Raw genomic sequence first — 21,382 nt, 5'->3', positions numbered from 1 at the left:
TCATTTGTTTCTTATGAAATTATCTAATCAGTATTATTTACTTTCATCCCTACTCAAGACATTTTTATATATCAGGGATCCTAACGATGTTTATTTCTGTAAAGCAAGATTTATTAGACTTTTCATTCACAAAATACAAATTTGTTATTATTACGTATATTCAAGTATACAAAAGTATTCGGTAGAGGTTCCATATGTTAAATTATTTATGTCGATAAAATACTGCGGCCATGCAAACGGCGTCGAGCGGCGGGCCACGTGTGTTTTGATCGGGTTGGTGCTCATGTTAAGCTGCCAAGATGCTTGTATTGTTTGAAACCGCGGCGGGATTTGCCATATTTAAGGTACGTTAAGATATATCTAGTTATCAGGGAAAATTATAGAACCTTCATAAGTCCCTCCTACATCATGTAATAGGTGAAATTCGTGTTTGGTGGAGTGGCATGAGGGTCTTGTAGGGAACTATTATGTTAAGGTCTGTTCGTTATACAAATGCATCACGAGTGTGGTTAATGTATGACACTTACACACAATAGACAACAGTTTGGTATGTATGATCTGGCTGTTTTGTAGTATATTCTAACCCATACTACAACTATGGAGTTGATCAAATTTAGCAAGTTTTGTTCGGTTAGGTTGAATTAAGTAAAGCATAAGTCCACCCAGAATTGGCTTGGATGACTGATGTTAACTCAGGAAGACATGTAAAAGGTTACTGCAAAAAACTGGTTGGTCAACATGAGAAGCAAGGTCTCCCTCGGGTGTTATGATCTCTGACCCACAAGCTAATGGTTGAATGTTTGATGATGCAGGCGTCCTTATTTTTACTTATTTATTTTTTGATAAATTAATTGATTTTTTTTTTTATAATGTCCTGGCCTATAGCACCTGTAGGTAACTTGAAGAGTATTGAAAGCGCTAATAAGCCTCCACTCACTAGTGGCATAGGCAATTTTATTTATAGTGGTACCCATCTTAGGGCTCATATCACCACACGTGTGTCTTTGGAGTAACCACCTGTAACCTTGGTGACATGTAGGTAACTTTAAACTACTCAACAAATGGCAAAGTATCATGGCAATACATGGTGGGATTCGAACTTATGTATGGATGTCTGCCTGATCCCACGCTCACCACCTTATTCACTATGCCACCGCCTCCCTATATCTGTCTGTGTTTGTGATGCTCCACCTAATCCAGCTCCTCCAGCAATTTTTGGGTATCTTCAACAATATAGACTTTAACCCTAATGACATTCTTAATCATCTTTTATCTTTAGATACTAACTCCAGTATGGCTCCAGACAGAATTCATAGTTCCCTTTTCTTTGTAAGTGTGCCACTAACTTAGCCTTCCAGCCCATACTCACATCAGGTTACATATTTTCTAGCACTAATATTTATGAGCTGGCAAGTCAGTAGTTTTTGACCCACCATAACTTCTTTATGAAATAGTCTAGTGTCCAAAAGTGTACAGTTTCCCAAGTGTTGTGTAACTCAATTGTGTGGTCCATCAACTTTTTTGAAATTACTGGAAAAACGGGATCAAACCCTGGACATTCCGCTACTGGTTGGCTGTGTTGCCTGTTACATTATGGTGCACTTTGGTGACGACTCTCAAATCTTCTCCTTGGGGTCACTTCTTGCATATCCTTGATTCAAGATTTGTGCTTCATGATACTATTTACTGTACTATGTTAAGAATAAGGAAGCACCAGAAAAGTAGGCACTGGCTGCTGAGGTTTATAGTCAGTTTGCCCAAATGTAGAGTTTTTTTTCCTTTCACTCATAGCTACTAAAGTTGGCTCACACACAAGTAATATTCAACAATGCACATATCATGTAGTAAAGTCTTTATTAGAGCACAAAAGAAACTTTAAAAAGATTTACTATATGGTCTCTAGGAAAAAGCATTCCTATGAAATGTATGTAATTATTATTATCAGTTTACTGGTCTACGAAATTCTTCTTGAATGTAATAGTATGACAGTTTAATTTATAAAGACTTCTGATTTTAGTACAGCCCATCGCACTCTTATCAGCCCTTCACTAATATCTCTCATTTTGCCTTTCATCATTCATGCAACCATCCATTGAAATTTTTAACAATACAGAATTATCATGTATCTCTTTCTCACTCGTTCCTAAAGAAAAATATAATAAATAAATGAAATAAAGTAGATAAATAGATTAATCTTACTCGTAGCTTTCCCTGTACTCTCACACGTATATACTTAAAACCTGATTTTGTCTTACAGTTACTGGATGAAAAGAAACTGCAGAAAGTGGATAATTTGTTTCAGGACTTTACATCTACTGCAAAAGCAAGTAACGTGTAAGTATTTTTTCCTTTCTGAAAGAGCTTTCTGATTTTTTTTTGGTTTGATATGTACCATGTTTTGATATTAATTAAGATAGTTACAATAGATATTGCATGAATATTGATATCACTGTTGATAAATTCGAACCAGAGATTGACTTGCATATTGCACAATTAATTGTCTGAAACTGTAGTGGCCTTTGCATCACTCAGTCACTGCCCTGCTGCCTTGCCATAGCCCTGTGACCACCCAGGCTGCATGCTGCTTTAGGGAGACCAAATTGATCTTATTCAAGCTCACACTATCATATTGTAGTAATGCTTTATGTATGTACTTTCTTTTCTTGGAATTTTGTTTGAACTCGACATTCTATGACTTTTTTTTATTATTATTGTTTAATTTAATTTATTTATTTTTTATTAATTTATTATTTATTTATTTTATTTATTTATTTGTTTGTTTATTTATTTTTATTTATTTTTTTTTCTTTGGTACTTTCACAAACTATTGTATTAGAAAATAACATGTGTTTATGTTTTAAAGATTTGGCTTGATCTCTGTTTGGACAGAAAAGTTAGTTAACTGTGTATTGTGCCATATTTTTACATTGATGCCATATTTGATTAACCAGACAGATTTGGGTTTAAACTGACCTTATCGTTTGAAAGTTGAAAGAAAGAATAGGGCAAGTGATTTGTAAATAGCCTGGCATATATTCATTGTAAATAAAGGCTATGGCTCAGTTACCAGTTACTGTTAAGAAACTTCAGAAAGCTGCCCTTCATTATACACCCATTAATTCCGGTATTGGTTATATGCATTACTGTTTCCTGTTTTTATTTTATTTTATTTGTTTTATTTTTTTTCCAGAGTCCAACTCCAGGAATTTCAGAAATTTGCCGACTCAGCTGTTGCTTTGGAAGCTGGGGTAGCACTCAATGAAGGAAAAATATGCAAACCATTGAAAAAAATATTGAAGAAAGTTTATTCAGAGGAAGTGCAGGAGCAGCTGTTGGTATGGGATGCCAAGCTAGGGAATACAATTAAGGTTAGTTGTGTTCTTTTTATAATTCATGCATTAGTAAAGTCATTATTGTATACATATGTAATTTTAGATGAATATACAGTAAGTATAATGATGAATAGTTGTCATGAAAGGCCTAACTCACATCTGTATGCCTTTGTCAGAGTTAGTTTCTGATAACTATTTATTTTGTATACAAAGCTCATTTTTATTTTATATTGTTTGTTAAGCCACTCTGTTCCATTCTCCCGAAAGACTGGGCTGGTTTTCTTAATTACAAATTACTACAGAATTTTTAGGTACTGAACAAATAGCTTGCTCTTCCTTAATCATAAATTTTAAAGAGATTAGAAGTTAGATGTTATGTAGCTTTTCTGCTTGTTTTGCCAGGGCATGAAAAACATTGTTGTCAAATGTCTTAATAGTTAGCATGAAACTGTCAGATGGAGGATCCAACTCTGAAGCATCCAAGGTAGAGTTCAGCAATGGCATGAGCAAAGAGCTCAGCTTTAGAGATTATGAGATATTTGTAGTATCATCGCATTGAAATGAAGGAGGGAAAAATGAAGAAACCAAATTATTAGTTACATTTTTTGGTTGGTACCAGAAGTTATAGAGAGAGTTAGATTTTGATATTTTCTGTTTATGAAGGAATTGAGTTGAAGAATAAACATACTTGGTACAGTTTTAAGCAGAAATATGAAGTGCCTGGGGTAGAGGTGATGCAAGACTCATGCACCTTCTATGTATAACACAAGGGCAGGCTGAGTTGAACCAAGTTTTGGACACAAGCATTAGTCATTCCAAGAAAAAAAAAGATAATTATTTTATTAATTCCATTAGTTGAATTTTGATTAGTATATCCTTACACCCTTCGAAATTTTTAGCTCCATCATATTCTAGGTTAATTTTACATTGCCTCTGTACAGGACAAGATGGGAGTGCAGTGTGTGTCCAACAACAATGTTGCTGAGCTGATGAGATGCATCAAGTCACAAGTGGAAGGTCTCATTCCAGGTCTACAGTCAAAGGACCTGGCAGCTATGTCCCTTGGGCTGGGCCACAAGTATGATTTTCTTTTTATCATCAGATTTCCTTTTTCATCCCCATCCTCCCTTTGACATAGTCGTGATCACCACCATTACCAGTGACTTAACCAAGCTCATTACCACTAAGTACAAATATACAAAAATTTGGACTTAATATCATTATTCAAACTGAAAAATAGTGGTTGTCACTCTACCTATATATACATTATAGATGTGTGTAAGAGTCATATCCATTCATGCATAAGTATTTCTTATATTCACAGTTTTTGAGGTTGAGTTGATATTTTATTTATCACAATTGTGTACATAAGAGTTTAATATTTTCCCCATTCTTCAACAGTTTGGCACGGTACAAGCTGAAATTCTCTCCAGACAAGGTTGATACCATGGTTGTCCAGGCAATTTCCCTCCTTGATGACATTGACAAGGAACTGAACAACTACACGATGAGGACAAGGGAGTGGTACGGTTGGCATTTTCCTGAACTAGGAAAAATCCTTACTGATAATACTGCTTACATCCGCACTGTTTTGAAAATGGGCACACGAGAGAAAGCAGCGGCATCAGACTTTTCAGAAATATTGTCTGAGGAATTGGAGGAGAAAGTGAAGGAGGGAGCTGAAGTGTCTATGGGTACTGAAATATCAGAAGAGGACATAGCAAATATCAAGTGTTTATGTGAACAGGTAACTTCATTGTTTCCCTATGTAATTTCTTTAAACTATATTTACTTCTATTTAAAGAAGATTAGATAATTCAGATTTATTCTTCTTGTTACAGCTGGTAATCTTCTAATAAATTATTAAAGTGTCGGACTCTTCTGTTCTTATAATTCATTGTTAAAATGATTTTTACTGACATGTTTTTGTCTTGAATGCATTCTCAAATCTCACTTGGTGAAGAGAATGTGCAGATGTAAAAATATGCATAGATGATTTTTCAATCTTCAGATACTGATTTAGTTTGGTTTTTCCTAACAGGTTCTGGAATTAACAGAATACAGAGAACAGCTTTACACCTACTTAAAGAACAGGATGGTAGCCATTGCACCCAATGTAACCATTCTGGTGGGAGAACTAGTTGGGGCTCGTCTCATAGCCCATGCAGGCTCCCTCATTAACCTTGCCAAACACCCTGCTTCCACCATCCAAATTCTAGGAGCTGAAAAAGCTCTCTTCAGAGCTCTCAAGACAAGACATGCCACCCCCAAGTATGGTCTTCTGTATCATGCTACACTTGTTTCACAGACTAGTACCAAAAATAAGGTATGTACAGACACTGATATTGTCTTTTCATCATCATTTCTCACAAGATTATAAAACATATATAATTGAGAAAGTGATTTGTGGCATATGCAGTTAAAGGACTCACAGTATAACTTCACAAAGATTAGGACTTGCCTCACAATCTTGATAAGCTTTTATGAAGTCTATGAGACAACAACTAAGAATTAGATATAGTATTAAATCTTTGAGGTAGAAGTTGATGGGGATAGTTATATCATAATATACTTGAGCTTCAAGGTGTTTGACAAGAAGTCCCTATGTAGGCTCTTGAACAAGGTTAGGGTTTGTGGGATAAAAAGGAAAATTTTAATCTGAATCAGGTAGTAGTTATGCAGCATGGATCCTTCTAAAGGTAGTGTAGTGATAGTGAGATTAGACTGCTACTACCTGTCAAGCAGGCTTAATAGCTGAACTGCAGTAAACTGGGAGAAGTGAGCAAATTGTTGTTACTGATTGGATTATGCAAGTAGATAGTATGACCCAGACATTGCCAAACATTTTTAAGTAATAGAAAGTTTTTGATGAAGTTTTTAAGAGGTTGAGTTATCCAAAGTTGTGATTATATGGGTTCATATAATGTAGAGAAGGTTTAATTATGTGTGTGTGTGTGTGTGTACAGTATTTGTATATTGATTGAATGATTGATATTTGCAGATTTCCACCCTGCATTGTGTTGAGTTCTTTGTATATATGGGATGATTTTAGGGTGGACCTTTTAATTAGGTATACAATTTAGATAAAGAAGTCAAATGTTTTTTAAGGGTTCTAATACATTTTGCATGTTATGGTGTACAATAAGATATCCAGGTATTCTGCTTTATTGTTTTGTTTAAGGAACATTCATAGTATCTTGACTCACCCACATTCCATTTCAACAGGGTAAAATGTCACGAATGTTGGCCGCCAAGGCTGCTCTTGCTTGCCGTTATGATGCTCTTGGTGAAGAAACCACAACTGATATGGGCATTGAGAACAGATCCAAGCTGGCCTCAAGGATCTCAATGCTTGAGGAAGGCCATTCCTTCAGGATCTCTGGAAGGGGGAAAAGTCTTGCCAAGTTCTCTAAGTACCAAGGAGTTCAGTGAGTAACATGAAATTAAACTTGTTCTGTTGACTTTTGTTTTGTTTTTATTTACTTATTTATTTATTTGTTCATTATTAATTAATTAATTTATTTATTTATTTTGTTTTATTTTATTTGTTTTCCCATCAGTCATTGCATCTAAAGAATTTTGTTGACATTTACAATACTACACAATCCAGATGTTCAGAGTAATAATTTTCCTTGATGCTTCAAACAGGGAGGTCCAACAGTATCATGCTGCTGCTGATACCACCTTACCAAGCTCATCAAAGCGGAAATTTGACGATGATTTTGAAGAAGAACCTGCCAAGATGATAAAAGTAGAAGATGAAACCCAAGGTAATGTAGAATTTTTACTTTTTGGAACCAGATATTTCCACTAAACTTTAGATTGAATACAGTTGATTTTTTAACATATGAAGTTACTTATACTCTAATGGCTAAATGTTATATATGTAATTCAAAGCTTTCTCCATCTGTTCAGAAGCTGCCCAGGATAGCACTGGTACTGAAAAGAAAAAGAAGAAGAAGAAGAAGATCAAACAAGAGGAAGATGAAGAGGCAAGTGCAGAACAGCAGGTGGAGGTGAAAGAAGAGCCAGAGGCAAGTGCCATGGATGTTGATCAGTCAGAGAAGAAGAAAAAGAAGAAGAAGAAGAAGAAGGAAGCAGAGAATGCTGAATAACAAGGGTAGTATACCTTCATTAAGTACTAAGTGAGTTCCTCATGGATTTAAAGGAGGGAATTGTAAGGAGTAACTACTAAAGTGTTCATTATTGATACCTATTATTATTATTATTATTATTATTATTATTATTATTATTATTATTATTATTATTATGTGACTCATTGTATCACCAATCATTTTATGAATATTTATATTTGATGCCTGATTTTCCATCTTGTTTGCTATTAAGGAATGGCCACATCAGAAGATTCTTGATTTATTTCAAACTGCTGCTTCTGCTTCTATACTCTAATGATTCTCCATTTATTTCAGACTTTGCATTCTTTACTTACATGTTATAATCCTGCCTTTTTTATTGTATTGAGATAATTTTTCCTTTCTTTTGACTTTTTTTTTTCTCCCACGTACTGCAAACTCTGGTCATCTGTAATCTTGATGTTCTTTTATTTTACTAAACCATCTTATGGTGCTTTATTTTGATTTATAAAAAATTCAACATTTAATTTCTCCACTGTTTCTTGACATGCAATATTTGTTATACTTATTTGCCATGAAACATGTTTTCCCTCATTTTGGTGCAATCCTGATAACTTGAATATGAGAATATTTTACCAATACCTTAGAATTGGGATAATTTCGGGTTCAGATATGTTTCTCCACGTCGTGGTAGGAAGGACATGGTTTTGTCACACAGACTGGCCAAATTGAAATACACTGCCACTTTCTTCAATGCTTCAAAATTTGAGTGAAAGAGGCAGACAGGAATAAGGTGACTGAGTATGTCCTTCTTCGTGAAATGTTAATTCCTAATATGTAATACGTGAAGTCTTGACCTTTCACAGAAATACCAGTTTAATATATAAATACATAGATGAAATATTGTACAGTATACAAATGAACTTTCTGCATAGGAAGGTAAGCATTTGGAGTTATATTATAATAAACTTCAGTGTCATTTCTTAAAATTCCCTCTGTTCAATAGGTTTGGAGTGAAGAAGGTGGATGTACTTGCCAAGCACTTGTGTCTGGTTAGTACAGATAGTAGATATTTGTCATGCTAATGGGAGATTAATATTATATTTTTAACTGCTCCCTAACTTTGGTGAATGGAAGCAGCTAAATATGTTTTTTTTTCCAGTTATGTGATATGACTGCATTTTATATTATAACAAATTACTTGATATTGAAAAGTACAAGAAACTTTTCTGTTATTACAAAAATAAATTTCGTTTATATTACAATCTGTGTGTGTTCTTGATTATATCTTTGTGTGTTTGCAATTACATTAATTTAGCACCACCAGGGATCTGAGAGCTAGTATTAGGAATTCACTGGTGTAAGATGTTATTATTAGTATAGAGTGTCTGGATGAAGGTGGAAATACAGAATGGTGGAATGATGCATTGAAAGAGTGTCTGAATGAAAATGCTTTGAAACTAAATATGTTTTGATTAGATTTTTTTGTTGAGAAATGAGTAGGATTGTTAAGAAATATATTTTTATAGGAGAGTTTGAGATGGATATGAGCACGTCTAAATTTTGCAAGTGGTTTCGAAAAGACCACTGTGATGTCTTAATAACTTATTGTTTGCAGAATATTGCACCAGTAGCTGAATCAGAGGAGAGAATGAGACACTTAATACAAGAATTTAGTAGTGAATGTGAAAGAAGGAACCTGAGAGTGAATGAGATTGAAAGTAAAGTTCATTATGAGTTTACAAAGCAGGTAAAAAGTTGAAAATAAATATTTTGAATAATGTGTTGAATGAGATATGGTTTCAAGCTTCGAGTATTTAGAGTTAAGGATTAGGAATGGACGTATGAATGAAACAAGAAGGATGGGATTAGTGAATAGTGTTTAGTTTTATTATTCTTTTATTATTTAATTAAGTTGGATTTTTTTTTTTTTTTTTTTTTTTTTTTTTTTTTTCTCTCCTGGCCTATAGCGCCTGTAGGCAACCTGAAGAGCTTTGGAAGTGCTGCTAAGCTTCCACCCATTAGTGGTGCAGGCAGTTTTATTCATAGTGGTACCAATATTAGAGCTCATATCACCACCCAAGTGCATCTTCAGTGTAACCACCTAGAACCTGGATATCATGGTGATGTGTAAGTAACTTTAAACCACTTGACAAGTGGCAAAGTATCAAGGCCATACTTGGTGGGATTTGAACCTACGCGTGGACATCTGCCCGATCCCACGCTCGCCACCTTATCCACTACACCACTGCCTCCCATGCAAGCAGAAGGTTGTGTGTGAGAAGAATAGTTCTGATTGCTTTGTTTGGGACAACATGATAAAGGGGAGTATGAGAGGTGGAAATTGCATGTCAGGTATTTGAATATGTGAAGTAACACATAAATACATTGAATGATAAAGGTGTGATAAATTATTGATGAAAGAGTTTGAATAGAGTAAGGGGATATTAAAAGGGTTTGGTATGTACATAGAGAAACAAGTTTAGTGAAGATAACTGAATTGTTTGAGATGCTCAAGTTAAAAGAGAGACTAGGAACAAACTTGATGGGCTGAATAAATGTATGTACTGTATATGAAATTAAAGGCAGAAGTGGATTAAAGGACTCCATATAATGAATTGGATTGGGCAGTCTAGAGGGCTGAAATTGATTACAAGGTTAAAGTAGCTAGCCTGGCAAAGAGAGATGTAAAGCAATTTTTCAAGTGTACTGAGTGAAAAATAGATGATCAGCAGGTCCATGTCATAATGAGTTAGTTTTAAGGAAAGAAAGTAAGATTCTAAACAATCTTTTGACAGTATTCATTTGTGAAAACAAAGGAAATGCCAGAGTGATTAGATGAAAAGCTGATAGGTATGCCCATATCTAAGGTAGATAAGCTGTAAAATTCTAATCCCTAGGGCTAGAAAAACTATATTGTATAATACTAAAAGAGTGCATGAACTTTGGGAAATCATTAGGTTCAGGAAGGGTGCCAGTAATGAAAATAAAGACAAGTGAATGTAACTCCTGACTTTTAAAGAAAAGAGATAAAATGTTATGTTGAGCTCGGCCACTCAGTTTAACTTCATTGTAGGTAAAGGAATGAGACAGTAATTGCAAGGAACATTAGGAATCATTTAGACAAACATAAATTGATCAATGATTCATGCCTATACAAAGCTAACAGCAGCAGAAAAGGCAGCTATGAGATAATATCAAGACTTTATTAAGGTCATTGACAAGGTACCACACCACAAGTTCTTGATTCTTGAACATGGTTAGGTCTCATGGGGCAGAATAGTTTTAGGCTTAATAAGGTCACAGTTATACAATAGATAGATTTATAGATCTATATTCAAGTTGTGTCAAATAACCAGTGGTATGCTATGAAAAAAGTTTCAGGGCCATTATTAATTTCATTATTAATTATGATTTAGATCATGCGATTAGTAATGGTGTCAGTAAATGTACAGATGTCACAAAGATTGGTACACTAATCAAGTGGAATTCAGATGCAGTCACCTTGCAGACAGACTTAGATTGAATGGACTGATAGATGGTAAATGCAATTTAATCAATATTAGCAAATGATTGTAAAGCATGTACTTATAACAAAGAAAATAGAACAAAAACAATTTATGATTCATGTTTAGTTCTGATCTTTGGCAGAGGAAACAATGCAAAGAGACTAGAAGTAAAGCAAATTGTGTTAAAATTCATCTTTAGTAATGTAAAACATAGAAGACCCTAAGTAATATTAATGTTATATTTGCTGCTAGTCAGATCTCATGGAGAATATGTGGGGCAGTTCTGGTCCTTATATTATAGAAAGGATACAAGCTCACTACATTCACGACGTAAAGAAAATTACAAAAAATAAAAATTCAGCAGATGAGAAATAATCCTTATGAAAGAAGATTGGAGCTTCTAAGTTTACATTCCATAGAAAGGGGCAATTTGATGGTTTTTATGTGGAATAGGAATGCAACAAGGTTGACAAAAGGAAATTTCTCAGGATCAGTAATGAGGATAAGTCGAAAAGTATTGAATTCAAGTTTGATTGAATTAAATTTAGAAATAAGCTAGGTAGGTAGGACAGAAATTATTCTTAAATAGTGCAGTAGATAAATTAAAAAGGTCACTATGGAGCTTAAAGAGATCATACAAATTTATGGATGCAAAAGAAAGATGGAAATAGACATGTATATTTTACACAGGGACAAACGTTTAACAGCTCTTTGCAACTTCCTATATTTTGTGATAATCTGAGGTTCTTGAGAGAGATTTATGTAGAACAAAGAAGAGTGGTTGTATATAATCATGCCTAATATCTGTATCTAAGCATGCTTAATAGACAACAGTTGTGAATATCAAAATTGCATATGGTCTCTGTTCCCTTACAAGAAGTAAATTTGTATCGGGTCCAATCAGTTGATAAGATAATGTATAAGAAAAGGGATTATTACAGTGAGATGAGGATAAACAAGTTTTAAATACACAACTAGACAGCCTTAGTGCTACGTTAATCAAAGAGCATTTTTCATTTCTCTCTCCTAATATAGACATTGGGCGTAAGATAAATTTGCATCTTCCCAAAGCAGCATCTAGTAGGGTCCATGTGTATCTTGTGCGTATAAAACACCATCACACGTACAAAAAAAAAAAAAAAAAAATATATATATATATATATATATATATATATATATATATATCACAAATTGGAAGGCAATAGTTAGTCAGCCATTGACAGCATCCATAACTGGATTTATATATACTTGGAGTGTGAGATTGTCTCTCCTCTCTATTCAGTATTCACCCTGTAGTTGTTAGGTCATCTCATATTAAACTGTTTATAAAGAATTATAAATCCTTAGTTCATTGGATTAACTCAACTCTTCTCTAACTTGATACTTAATATCCTAAATGCAGTATGGACGGAAAACTATTTATTAATCACATGCAATGGAGGAGATGCAACCACAGCTGTAATTATCTCTTGTCTGTAAGTAGTGATTGGTGATTCTACATATAATTACCGGAAACTATTGATGTTAACATCAAATATACTAAATGCTCATTAATTATTTTTTAGTATTTACACTTATGGGCGTGGATCCGGATCGGTACATGGAACCAATGGGAATATGTGTTCGCTTTCCACATGATTGGAAAAAAAAATGTCATGAAAGCAAGAATATAATAGCCTGCGTGTATTCAGGGTAAAGAATTCGTCTTCGTGGAAGTTGTTTAAGGAAGAGTCCGTTAGGTCGCAGTCCAGTGACCACCGCGGCAGTGATGGAGTCACGCCGCGTGTGAAGTCACCGTCCCGAGGCGTAGGAAGTGCTGCCGTGCCGTGAGCAGACACAAACAGTTCTCTGGTGTTGAACAAGAGAACTGCAGCATTTCAGTGTAGTTTAATAATCATCTTGTGCAGCTTGCTGTTGTACGACTTCTCCAATTTCTGTGAATATTTATTTTGCTTGACAGCATTGTGTCTCTGAGGGAAAGCTGAAGAGGTCATTATATACCTTCCTGAAGTGACGACAGTTACAACAGTGTGCTAAGGGATCCCCAAGGTGACCGAAGCGTCAGGTGAGTGACTAAGACGTCTTGTACAGTGAATTAATGTATTGTATGTCTTACATAAATTAATTTCAGTGCGAAGATAAGTGAGTGAATGTGATTGGGAACGTTTGGTGGCATAATCGTCCAGGGAAAACAAATCTGTAAGCTTAGTGATTGAAAATCACATACTCACCACGAAATAGTTTATGTGTGCTTATCACAGATCCCGAAGGTGGTGCTCAGCGGCACACGTTAGGCACTGTGATTGTGGCCGATGGCTGCCGTATTGGTGGTAAGCTGCCTTATAGGCGTGGCGTCTGGCGGCCACGCCCAACACGCCTCTTGGACTCAGCTTGAAGAGCTCTGGCATGCGGAATATAAAGCTGTAGAGCACATAAAAGCAGTCATGCAACCTGTTGCTGAACTTGGCGACGTGTTAAAGACGTTAGTATACTGTCCAATTACTGTTGTGTGAATATTCAATGACCTTGATGTAAAACATTATACTGAATTCATCACTAGTGGCTGCATTGTTGTTACAGGTATGTTGAATCGTGGGAGGCGCTTGTTGATGGGTTGGAGCCGCATGACTGGGGATCCGAGGATCCGGCTGCTGGATTCTCTCTTTTACGCCACGTGGCCGAGGGTTGGACGCGGGTAGACGACGCCCTGCAGAGGATCAAAAGCATCTTGCATAACATAGGTGAGTTGTACCTTTAGATATCAAATTTATTTAAGTTTGTATTACATTTCAATGATATTGCAGGAAATTGTTATATGTAAACAGCTCACTGAATATGTACAAATTCTCTCGTTGCTCATCACCACAGAATTCCTGGCATCGCGGCCCGACAGGGAGCCGCTTCCCAACACTGATGACGTGGCAGCAGCATCAGAGGCCGTGGCCCGCCTGGCCCACGTGTACCGGCTCAACACCACTGCTCTGGGTGAAGGCGGCCTTCTCGTGCTGGACCCTATGGCAGGCTATCACCATCCTCTCTCAGGTATTTATGTCCATTATTTGCCCTCATAAGTATCTATTTGGTGATTCTATAGAGATGTTGTGGAATTCACATTATTAGTAATGAAGTATTTTATTGATGAAAATGCAGTTGTTCAAATGTTAGCGAGAGTAGGAAGTGAAATAGCTTGTATTTCTATGGCAGCAAATGAGCTGATGTCCATCGGTTTAGTGGCCGTGAAGAAAGGTTTCTTGGACGTGGGTGTACAGTTCCTGAGGGCAGCGAAGTCACGAGCCTCTATCGTCCAGCTGCCCCGTCTGGAAAACATGCTGACTGCTGCTGTTAAAGTGGTGAGGAAGTGTTTATCATTAACAGTCAGCATCTTTGGATAGTTAAAATCTTAACCTGAATATAAGCAGCGTGACGATAAGACGAACGCCACGATGGCTTCTGTCCGGTGGGGATGTGTGACCCGTCCTTTGGTCTGCCGCAGCATGACCACGTGCTGGAAGTGAATGGTCCTCGCTCCCTCGTCCACGTCACGGCCACTGCACCTTACGGGAGTCTGGGGGAGACGAGCCATACCGAAGGAGTGAAGGCATCCGTGGTGCTTGGCGTAGACTACTTGAAGAGACACACCAATGCCACCTGGATGCTGGAGAGGCGGCCGCTGGTGGAGCAGGTGCAAGTGGAACGACTGTGTAGGGGTGAGGACCTCAGGGTGAGTAGTGTTATATGCTATTATAATTGTTTTTATTATACTTATTTTTGTTGTTATTATTATTATTATTATTATTTTTATTATTATTATTATTATTATTATTATTATTATTATTGTCGTTGTTGTTGTTGTTGCTATTATTATTGTTGTTGTTTTGTTGTTATTGTTATTGCTGTTGTTGCTATTACTGCTGCTGCTGCTGCTGCTGCTGCTGTTGATGCTGCTTTTATAGAGAAGCGTTAGTAATATCAGCTTCATATAAAACAAGATGATCTTACATCAAAATATTCTTCATTTCCCGTCATCAGCCTCCTCATGTGACGTCGCGGCTGAGGTGTCGATACGCAACTGGCGGAAGTCCGTGGCTGGCACTGGCCCCCTTCAAGGTGGAGCAGGTGTCCCTTGACCCGTACATCACTGTGGTGTATGAACTAGTGAGTCGAGGTGAAGCAGACCAGCTCAAAAAGAGAGTCAAGAGTCACTTACACATTCCCTACACCCCTTCTGGTAGCGACTCCCTCACCCCCGCCGTCGAGGGAAGCTGGTCACTGAAACAGTACGTGCGCAATATCTTAGGTCTCATTTCAGAGAAGAAATCTCAATCATGCTATTACAGTGGTTCATAACATGCGTTAATGATCTCACTTAATGTAAGTTGCTTTCATAAAACATACTACAAATACTAACAAACAAAACAACGTGACCACCAGCACTTGGCTGCAGGAGGCTGAGACGGCTGTTTTGATGGACGTTGGGCGGCGTATGAGACACCTTCTTGGAGTCACCCTCGACAATACAGCCTCAGAGCCTTACATGGTAAGAGTAAAGACAAGAGCTAATAATATCGTTATTTTACAAGAAATATTCGTCATAGCATGTGCACTCAAATCGACAAATCATTCATATATGTTTGTTTGCGGCAGGTGGCAGACTACGGACTAGGGGGTGAGTACAGCGCTCACCGTGACACCCACGGCCCCACCAGGACACCCCCACACACTCATATCGGCGAGAGGTTGGCCACAGTCCTCACTTACCTGCAAGCGCCCACCCAAGGTATTCAATACTTCCTTACGTAAAAATTAACCTGAGAATAGTTTTCCATCGAAAACTGAAACTCGTAGTTTGTATCTCTTCTCTCCTTTTGTTTCCCTTTCAGGTGGACGCACGGTGTTTCCGTGGGTGGGTGCTGGAGTTGGTGGGACGGCAGGAGCCGCGATGGTGTGGTGGAACCTTCTGTCCTCCCACGAACACGACTTCCTCACCCGCCACGCCGCTTGTCCCGTCATGCGCGGCCGCAAGACAGGTGAGTGAGGTGCATGACGCGGCACCACCCACTACTTGTCATGCATTTTCTTCTATTGCCAATAACTTAACTCTCCTTCCACCGCTCGTGTCGCATTACTTAAATCATATGATACTGTTTATCCTTCAGTGGTGACGAAGTGGGTGGGTTATGTGCCCCAGTGGAGAAAGATGTCCTGCTCCGCTGATCCCTCGAGGAAGGTGATGTTGCCCTGGCACTGAAGACTCATGCTGGGTCAAGGTCAATCTTCCGAGGTGAGCAGCAAAGTTGTTCAAATGTAGCTCCAGCATTTACTTTTATTTGTTTTCATACCTAAATGTTCTGTAAGCTGTTGACTAAAGCAATTCTTTATTACATATGTGAGGAGGAGAGGACTGACCAAAGATTTTATATACTTGAAATTATATTCAAATTGTGATATATGGTGGGTGAGGTTGATCTACTATGTGTGTGTGTATGGGGGGGGGGAGGACGTGAATTTGGTGTCACTTGCTATAAAAACTTTTGTGTACATAGTGTTGATATTGATGCACTTGATAATGATACGCAGTGAATGTAGATTTCTCGAGCAATGTACTGTGTTCGTTAATATTACGACGTTTTCTTGTTGAAGTATAAGGTAATAGAAGTAAGTTGAACAGAGTAATGAAACCAAACCTTGAGCAGTGACTCTTCCCTCACCTTGTCCCCGCATGGAGGCGAGGGTCCCTTGCTGGCCTTTCCCTCAACCACTCAAGTGAATAATGACATTTAGAGTTGCCGCGGGCTGAGCCACCCAGTATTGGCTATCGATTAAGTTGTTAGGGGCATAATCGCACAGTCCCGCCTGCTCCCTGTGCTTGTGTTTGGTGTAGCGCAGGCAAACATGAAGCAGCTCAACTCACAATGGATTTACGCACAGAATTTGAAAGAACACACACACACACACACACACACACACACACACACACACACACACACACACACACACACACACACACACACACACACACACACACACACACACACACACACACACACACACACACACACACACACATAGAAAGAGAGAGATAGAGAGCGCTGGGTGGCTTGCTGGTTGGCTATAAGACGCTGGAAGTTGGGAGAGGAGAAGGAAGCAGCAGTCAGGGTCTTCATCTTGATCCCCACAAGGTGAAACTAAAGAAGATATGGCGGGGGAAGGAGAGACCTTTGAGCCTTATACCTCTGTTTCCTTCTCCTCCTCCTCCTCCTCCTCCTCCTCCTCCTCCTCCTCCTCCTCCTCCTCCTCCTCCTCCTCCACCTCCTCCACCTCTTGTCCCATAGGCCTAAGAAAAGGGATTCGTAAGGAGACCGTTTTCTTTCCCGAGTCTTGAGGAGAGAGAGAGAGAGAGAGAGAGAGAGAGAGAGAGAGAGAGAGAGAGAGAGGTCACTACGTCGTTCACATTCCTGGTCAGGTTTTGCATTTTATCGTTCCTTCGCCTGCGTCTTGGCCCGGCAGCAGGAGTGGTCTGGGAGGGCGGCGTCACCACACACTCGAGGCTGTGGCTGGCGGGCGGGTCACGCTTAAGAATGCACACGTGTCGGTTTCTTATCGGATTTTTATCTTAATTGTCCTATCGTTTAAAAGTTCGTTTAGTGCATGCATTAATCGTGAATATATAGTTCCTTGGTGTCGTGACTTTTATTCCGCTAAGAAACGCGGTCTCGTATTCTATGATATACACACACGCGTGTCGTTTTATTCTTGCTAAAGCCTAAAATGCAGGCAGACTTGACATACCCCCCCTCCGTCCAATTCATATATGAGTTGGTGCGGCCTCCATTCCTTCCTTCCACGAAAGAAATTCTCCCCAGATCTCCTTTGTGCGAGGTGTCAGCTTACTGTAGGCTGTCGGAATGTGTAATGAGGAAGGCCCTTTATTCCTCTTACGCCCTCCGGGTAAATTAATGTGATTCTTGGCTAGGAGGAGGACTTGCTAGAATTACGGCGTGCTTCCTGCTGGCCACCTCACCTGTTGCTTGAGTGCGGTGGTGCCACGTTTCCAGCGGCGGAAGCACGACCAAGCACAGGGAGGGAGGGAGGGAGTGATATCCAGCCTAAGCGTCAGAGGCGAGGCTGCCGCCGCTTTCCTGTTGGCAAAAGTCTGAAAAAAATGTTACTTAAAAAATGTAAGTTTGTATATGAATAGGATGAATTCACTTGAAAAGGATCAGAGTAAAAGAAATTGCGAAGAAAGGGGAACAAAAAGAGGGCGGAAGAGAACCTTGAGACGTGAAGATGAGATGAATGGAAGAGGAAAACAGAGAGAGAGAGAGAGAGATAATAGAGGCATGAAAATTAGAGAGATAAGGTCATGCGTGGATCAGGTGGAAGAGGAATTGGCTTGCTGCTCAATAACCACCACCACCATCACCACCTGCTCCTCGCGTCTCTTACATCCCCAGAATGAAATGAGGGAGAATACATAAGCAGGCTGTCGATTATTATACTCGTACCGTCGTCCACCAGATATTGGCCTTGTGTCCGTGTGTTCGAGCGTGTAATTATGTTAATGTTTGTATATTTCTATTTAGGAAACAAATTCGAACCGCGCCACGACGTTTTTACATTTTCGTTTCACCAGATTTCATTTGTACGTGAGTCGCCAGTCTGCTTTAATGTGAAGCTTTACAAAATAGGTCATGTTGTTGTGTTTGAGGTGCTGGTGTTTAGTTGAGCATCTGTGTCTTGCAGGACTGACTGGACGACGGTCAGCTGAGGGGAGAGGAGAGGGCACACCTTGCGAGAGTTGACAGACAAGGAAAGAATTGTCATAGATATATCAACGAACTGGTGTAATATATACTTCAGTAGAAAAAAAGGGTAGAGATGAATAGTTATATTTAATGCCATATAAAGGAAGCGTTTTTCTTTTTCTTTTTTTTTTCTTGGTGGTTGTCGATGTTATGGATAGTGTTGTAAGCTGATGGAGGAAGAAAATGGTATATGATTTTTGATGTAAGAAATATGAAGCGCACAGCAATTTCGTGGTAGATGAAGACGAAAGCTGTGTAGTGTTTGTATGTGCGAAAAACAATGAAACCGAGGAACACGTGTTTCTGGCTAAGATCGAGGAAACAAAAACATATTAGTGAAAAAAATATATATATATATCTCGTTTGTGTTGTGAAAGAGAAGAAACAACAATCAAGCGACGGTGGCTAAGGTCGCGAGAAAACAGTAACAAAGCAACACTAACCTCCAGAATTTAAGTGAAGGAAACTACTATCATTCAAGACGCTTTTCTTTACCACACTAATCTTCAAAAGTTGGTGAAGGAAACTCTACCATCAATTTCATGGAGTTTCATCTACTTTCCGTCCCCATAGCGGTCACTTCCTCCATCTCGCCCCCCATGAGGACAGAGCTGGAGGTACGGCTCTCTCTCTCTCTCTCTCTCTCTCTCTCTCTCTCTCTCTCTCTCTCTCTCTCTCTCTCTCATATCCATCGAACGCTTTTCTCTTAAATAGTAAGATTATATTCTGAAATACTGCGACAGTTGATAAAGGAATGATTGAAAGAAGGAATACTATAGAGAATTAGACACAGTGAAGGAAAAGAAACGAGGAAAGGAGAAAAATTAGGTGCTCGTTTATAGTAAAAAAGTACTTAAGGGAAAGAAAAAAAAGTAGACAGCTGGTAAAGGAATAGGAGGGAAAGAAGGAGGATTAGGAGTAGAGGGGAAAGAAGGAAGATTATCCATTAATTTTCATTCACCACGTGCGTCTGGGAGCGTAGGAACTGCCGCTATACTAAACACAACACCACCCACGGGACACAACCGAGTATGAATGGAAATAAACGTACGTGTGTCTGTCAGAAGCTCGTAATCCTGGCGGGAGGGGAAAGTAAACGTAGAGAAAACAGCATAGTGCTTCTTATTTGACTACCAACGAGAAGGAGGAAGAAAAGCAAGGAAGTGGCGATGAGCTGAAATCAAATCATGTATGGAGTGTTTTTCCCTCATTTTCTGCTTCGTTCCCGTCAGTTGAAGGGGAAATGGGCGGGCGATGTGTGTGTGTGAGTGTGTGTGTGGTCGTAGCAGCAGGGAGGGACGCACCGCACCTCGTGGCGTCGTGTAGCGAGTCGCGAATCGTGTGGGTGGTGTGGGCGTTCCTCTTTAATGTATAGGGTTGCGGAGGCCGCCTCTCCACTCACGCCTGCCTCGAAACGCAGCCCGCCGCTTTTGGTCCCCTCCAGCCCCTTCCCGCGTGTTGTAGTAATTTTGTCTGCCGTACAACCCGTGTAGATACTTAAAAAAACAGCGAGGGATGGAATAAAAATGGAGAAACGTTAAAAAAAAGACTAACAAATGGAAGGGAAATTGGATAGGGGAAGCGAGGTCCTCGTGGCGTATGCGGACGGGTGTTGCTTCTCCCCGCCCTTCCCCTCCCACAGATGTAGGCTACACACAGCTCTCTCTCTCTCTCTCTCTCTCTCTCTCTCTCTCTCTCTCTCTCTCTCTCCGGTTTGTGCATTCCCTCAAGGTTCCCCAGTTCTCAGTAATGAAATGCCTGCGTGTGGTGTTCTCGCTCAGGTGGGAAGTCTGCGGCAGCCTTTCCTGTCGATGCTGGACGAGGGTTCTTGTAAGGAGAGCCATAAATCACCACCTTCGGACTAGTGACAAGTATTTCATCAACACATTCCTCGCCTCCGATTTTCGAACACTGATTAAAGAGAGAGAGAGAGAGAGAGAGAGAGAGAGAGAGAGAGTAGCCTTAGTGCGTAACACACACACACACACACACACACACACACACACACACACACACACACACACACACACACACAGAGAGAGAGAGAGAGAGAGAGAGAGAAAGTCACTCGTGGTATACTCTTTTTCCGGCGAATTTTAATTTCATATACATAGCAAAATCATGTCAGCTCGTCATTGTGTCACAGGTGTTATGTGCACCTGTGCTACGGTATACCTTTTATTTCCTCCATGTTGAGTCCACGCTAAGCATCACATCATAACATCATATTCTCAAACATTGCTGCGTCTTACCACCACTAATTTTTTTTTTTTTTTTTTTTTTTTTATTTATACCATGTGGGCTTTTCACGGGAATTTCTGGGCTAAAGGGGATACTTTTTGGGGTACCTCCTATCTCAAGGCCCACCCACTAGGAAACCGTTGCCCCGAGTGAGGAAGCCCAACCTACACTCGGACCGTGGACAGGATTCGAACCCGTGCACTTGGAGACCCCTCGGACCCCAAAGCACGCATGGTTCCACTGTACCATTGCATTAAGTGACTCGGCGGTTTCTAAGTTTTTTTTTTTATTTAGGATTTTAATGGCGGATTAACAAGATTTCATTATTACTAACAGGATAAACAGTCTTGAAAACCGGGCTAATCCTCTACGTGGTCTTTGAAAATAATCGTTCCGAGAGT

The 21,382-nt window shown here is 39.1% G+C and overlaps 2 protein-coding genes across 2 annotated transcripts; both read left to right on the top strand.

Moving 5' to 3' along the window:
• Window positions 1-191: 191 nt before the first annotated feature.
• LOC123513339 (nucleolar protein 58-like) lies at window positions 192-8,691 on the top strand. The gene is made up of 9 exons (XM_045270464.1): window positions 192-344; window positions 2,258-2,334; window positions 3,191-3,368; window positions 4,274-4,410; window positions 4,734-5,079; window positions 5,374-5,658; window positions 6,558-6,760; window positions 6,981-7,102; window positions 7,248-8,691. The coding sequence occupies exons 1-9, from the start codon at window positions 300-302 to the stop codon at window positions 7,445-7,447; spliced, it is 1,593 nt and encodes a 530-aa protein (XP_045126399.1). The 5' UTR covers window positions 192-299; the 3' UTR covers window positions 7,448-8,691.
• Window positions 8,692-12,403: 3,712 nt separating this feature from the next.
• On the top strand, window positions 12,404-16,624 carry LOC123513338 (prolyl 4-hydroxylase subunit alpha-2-like). The gene is made up of 11 exons (XM_045270463.1): window positions 12,404-13,000; window positions 13,197-13,417; window positions 13,516-13,676; window positions 13,804-13,977; window positions 14,140-14,285; window positions 14,429-14,656; window positions 14,965-15,212; window positions 15,367-15,472; window positions 15,580-15,712; window positions 15,816-15,962; window positions 16,092-16,624. The coding sequence occupies exons 2-11, from the start codon at window positions 13,248-13,250 to the stop codon at window positions 16,181-16,183; spliced, it is 1,605 nt and encodes a 534-aa protein (XP_045126398.1). The 5' UTR covers window positions 12,404-13,000; window positions 13,197-13,247; the 3' UTR covers window positions 16,184-16,624.
• Window positions 16,625-21,382: the final 4,758 nt, after the last annotated feature.

The sequence above is a fragment of the Portunus trituberculatus genome, chromosome 35 (assembly GCF_017591435.1).
Source record: "Portunus trituberculatus isolate SZX2019 chromosome 35, ASM1759143v1, whole genome shotgun sequence".
NCBI lineage: Eukaryota > Metazoa > Arthropoda > Malacostraca > Decapoda > Portunidae > Portunus > Portunus trituberculatus.
This window is presented reverse-complemented; position numbering and strand designations above follow the sequence as displayed.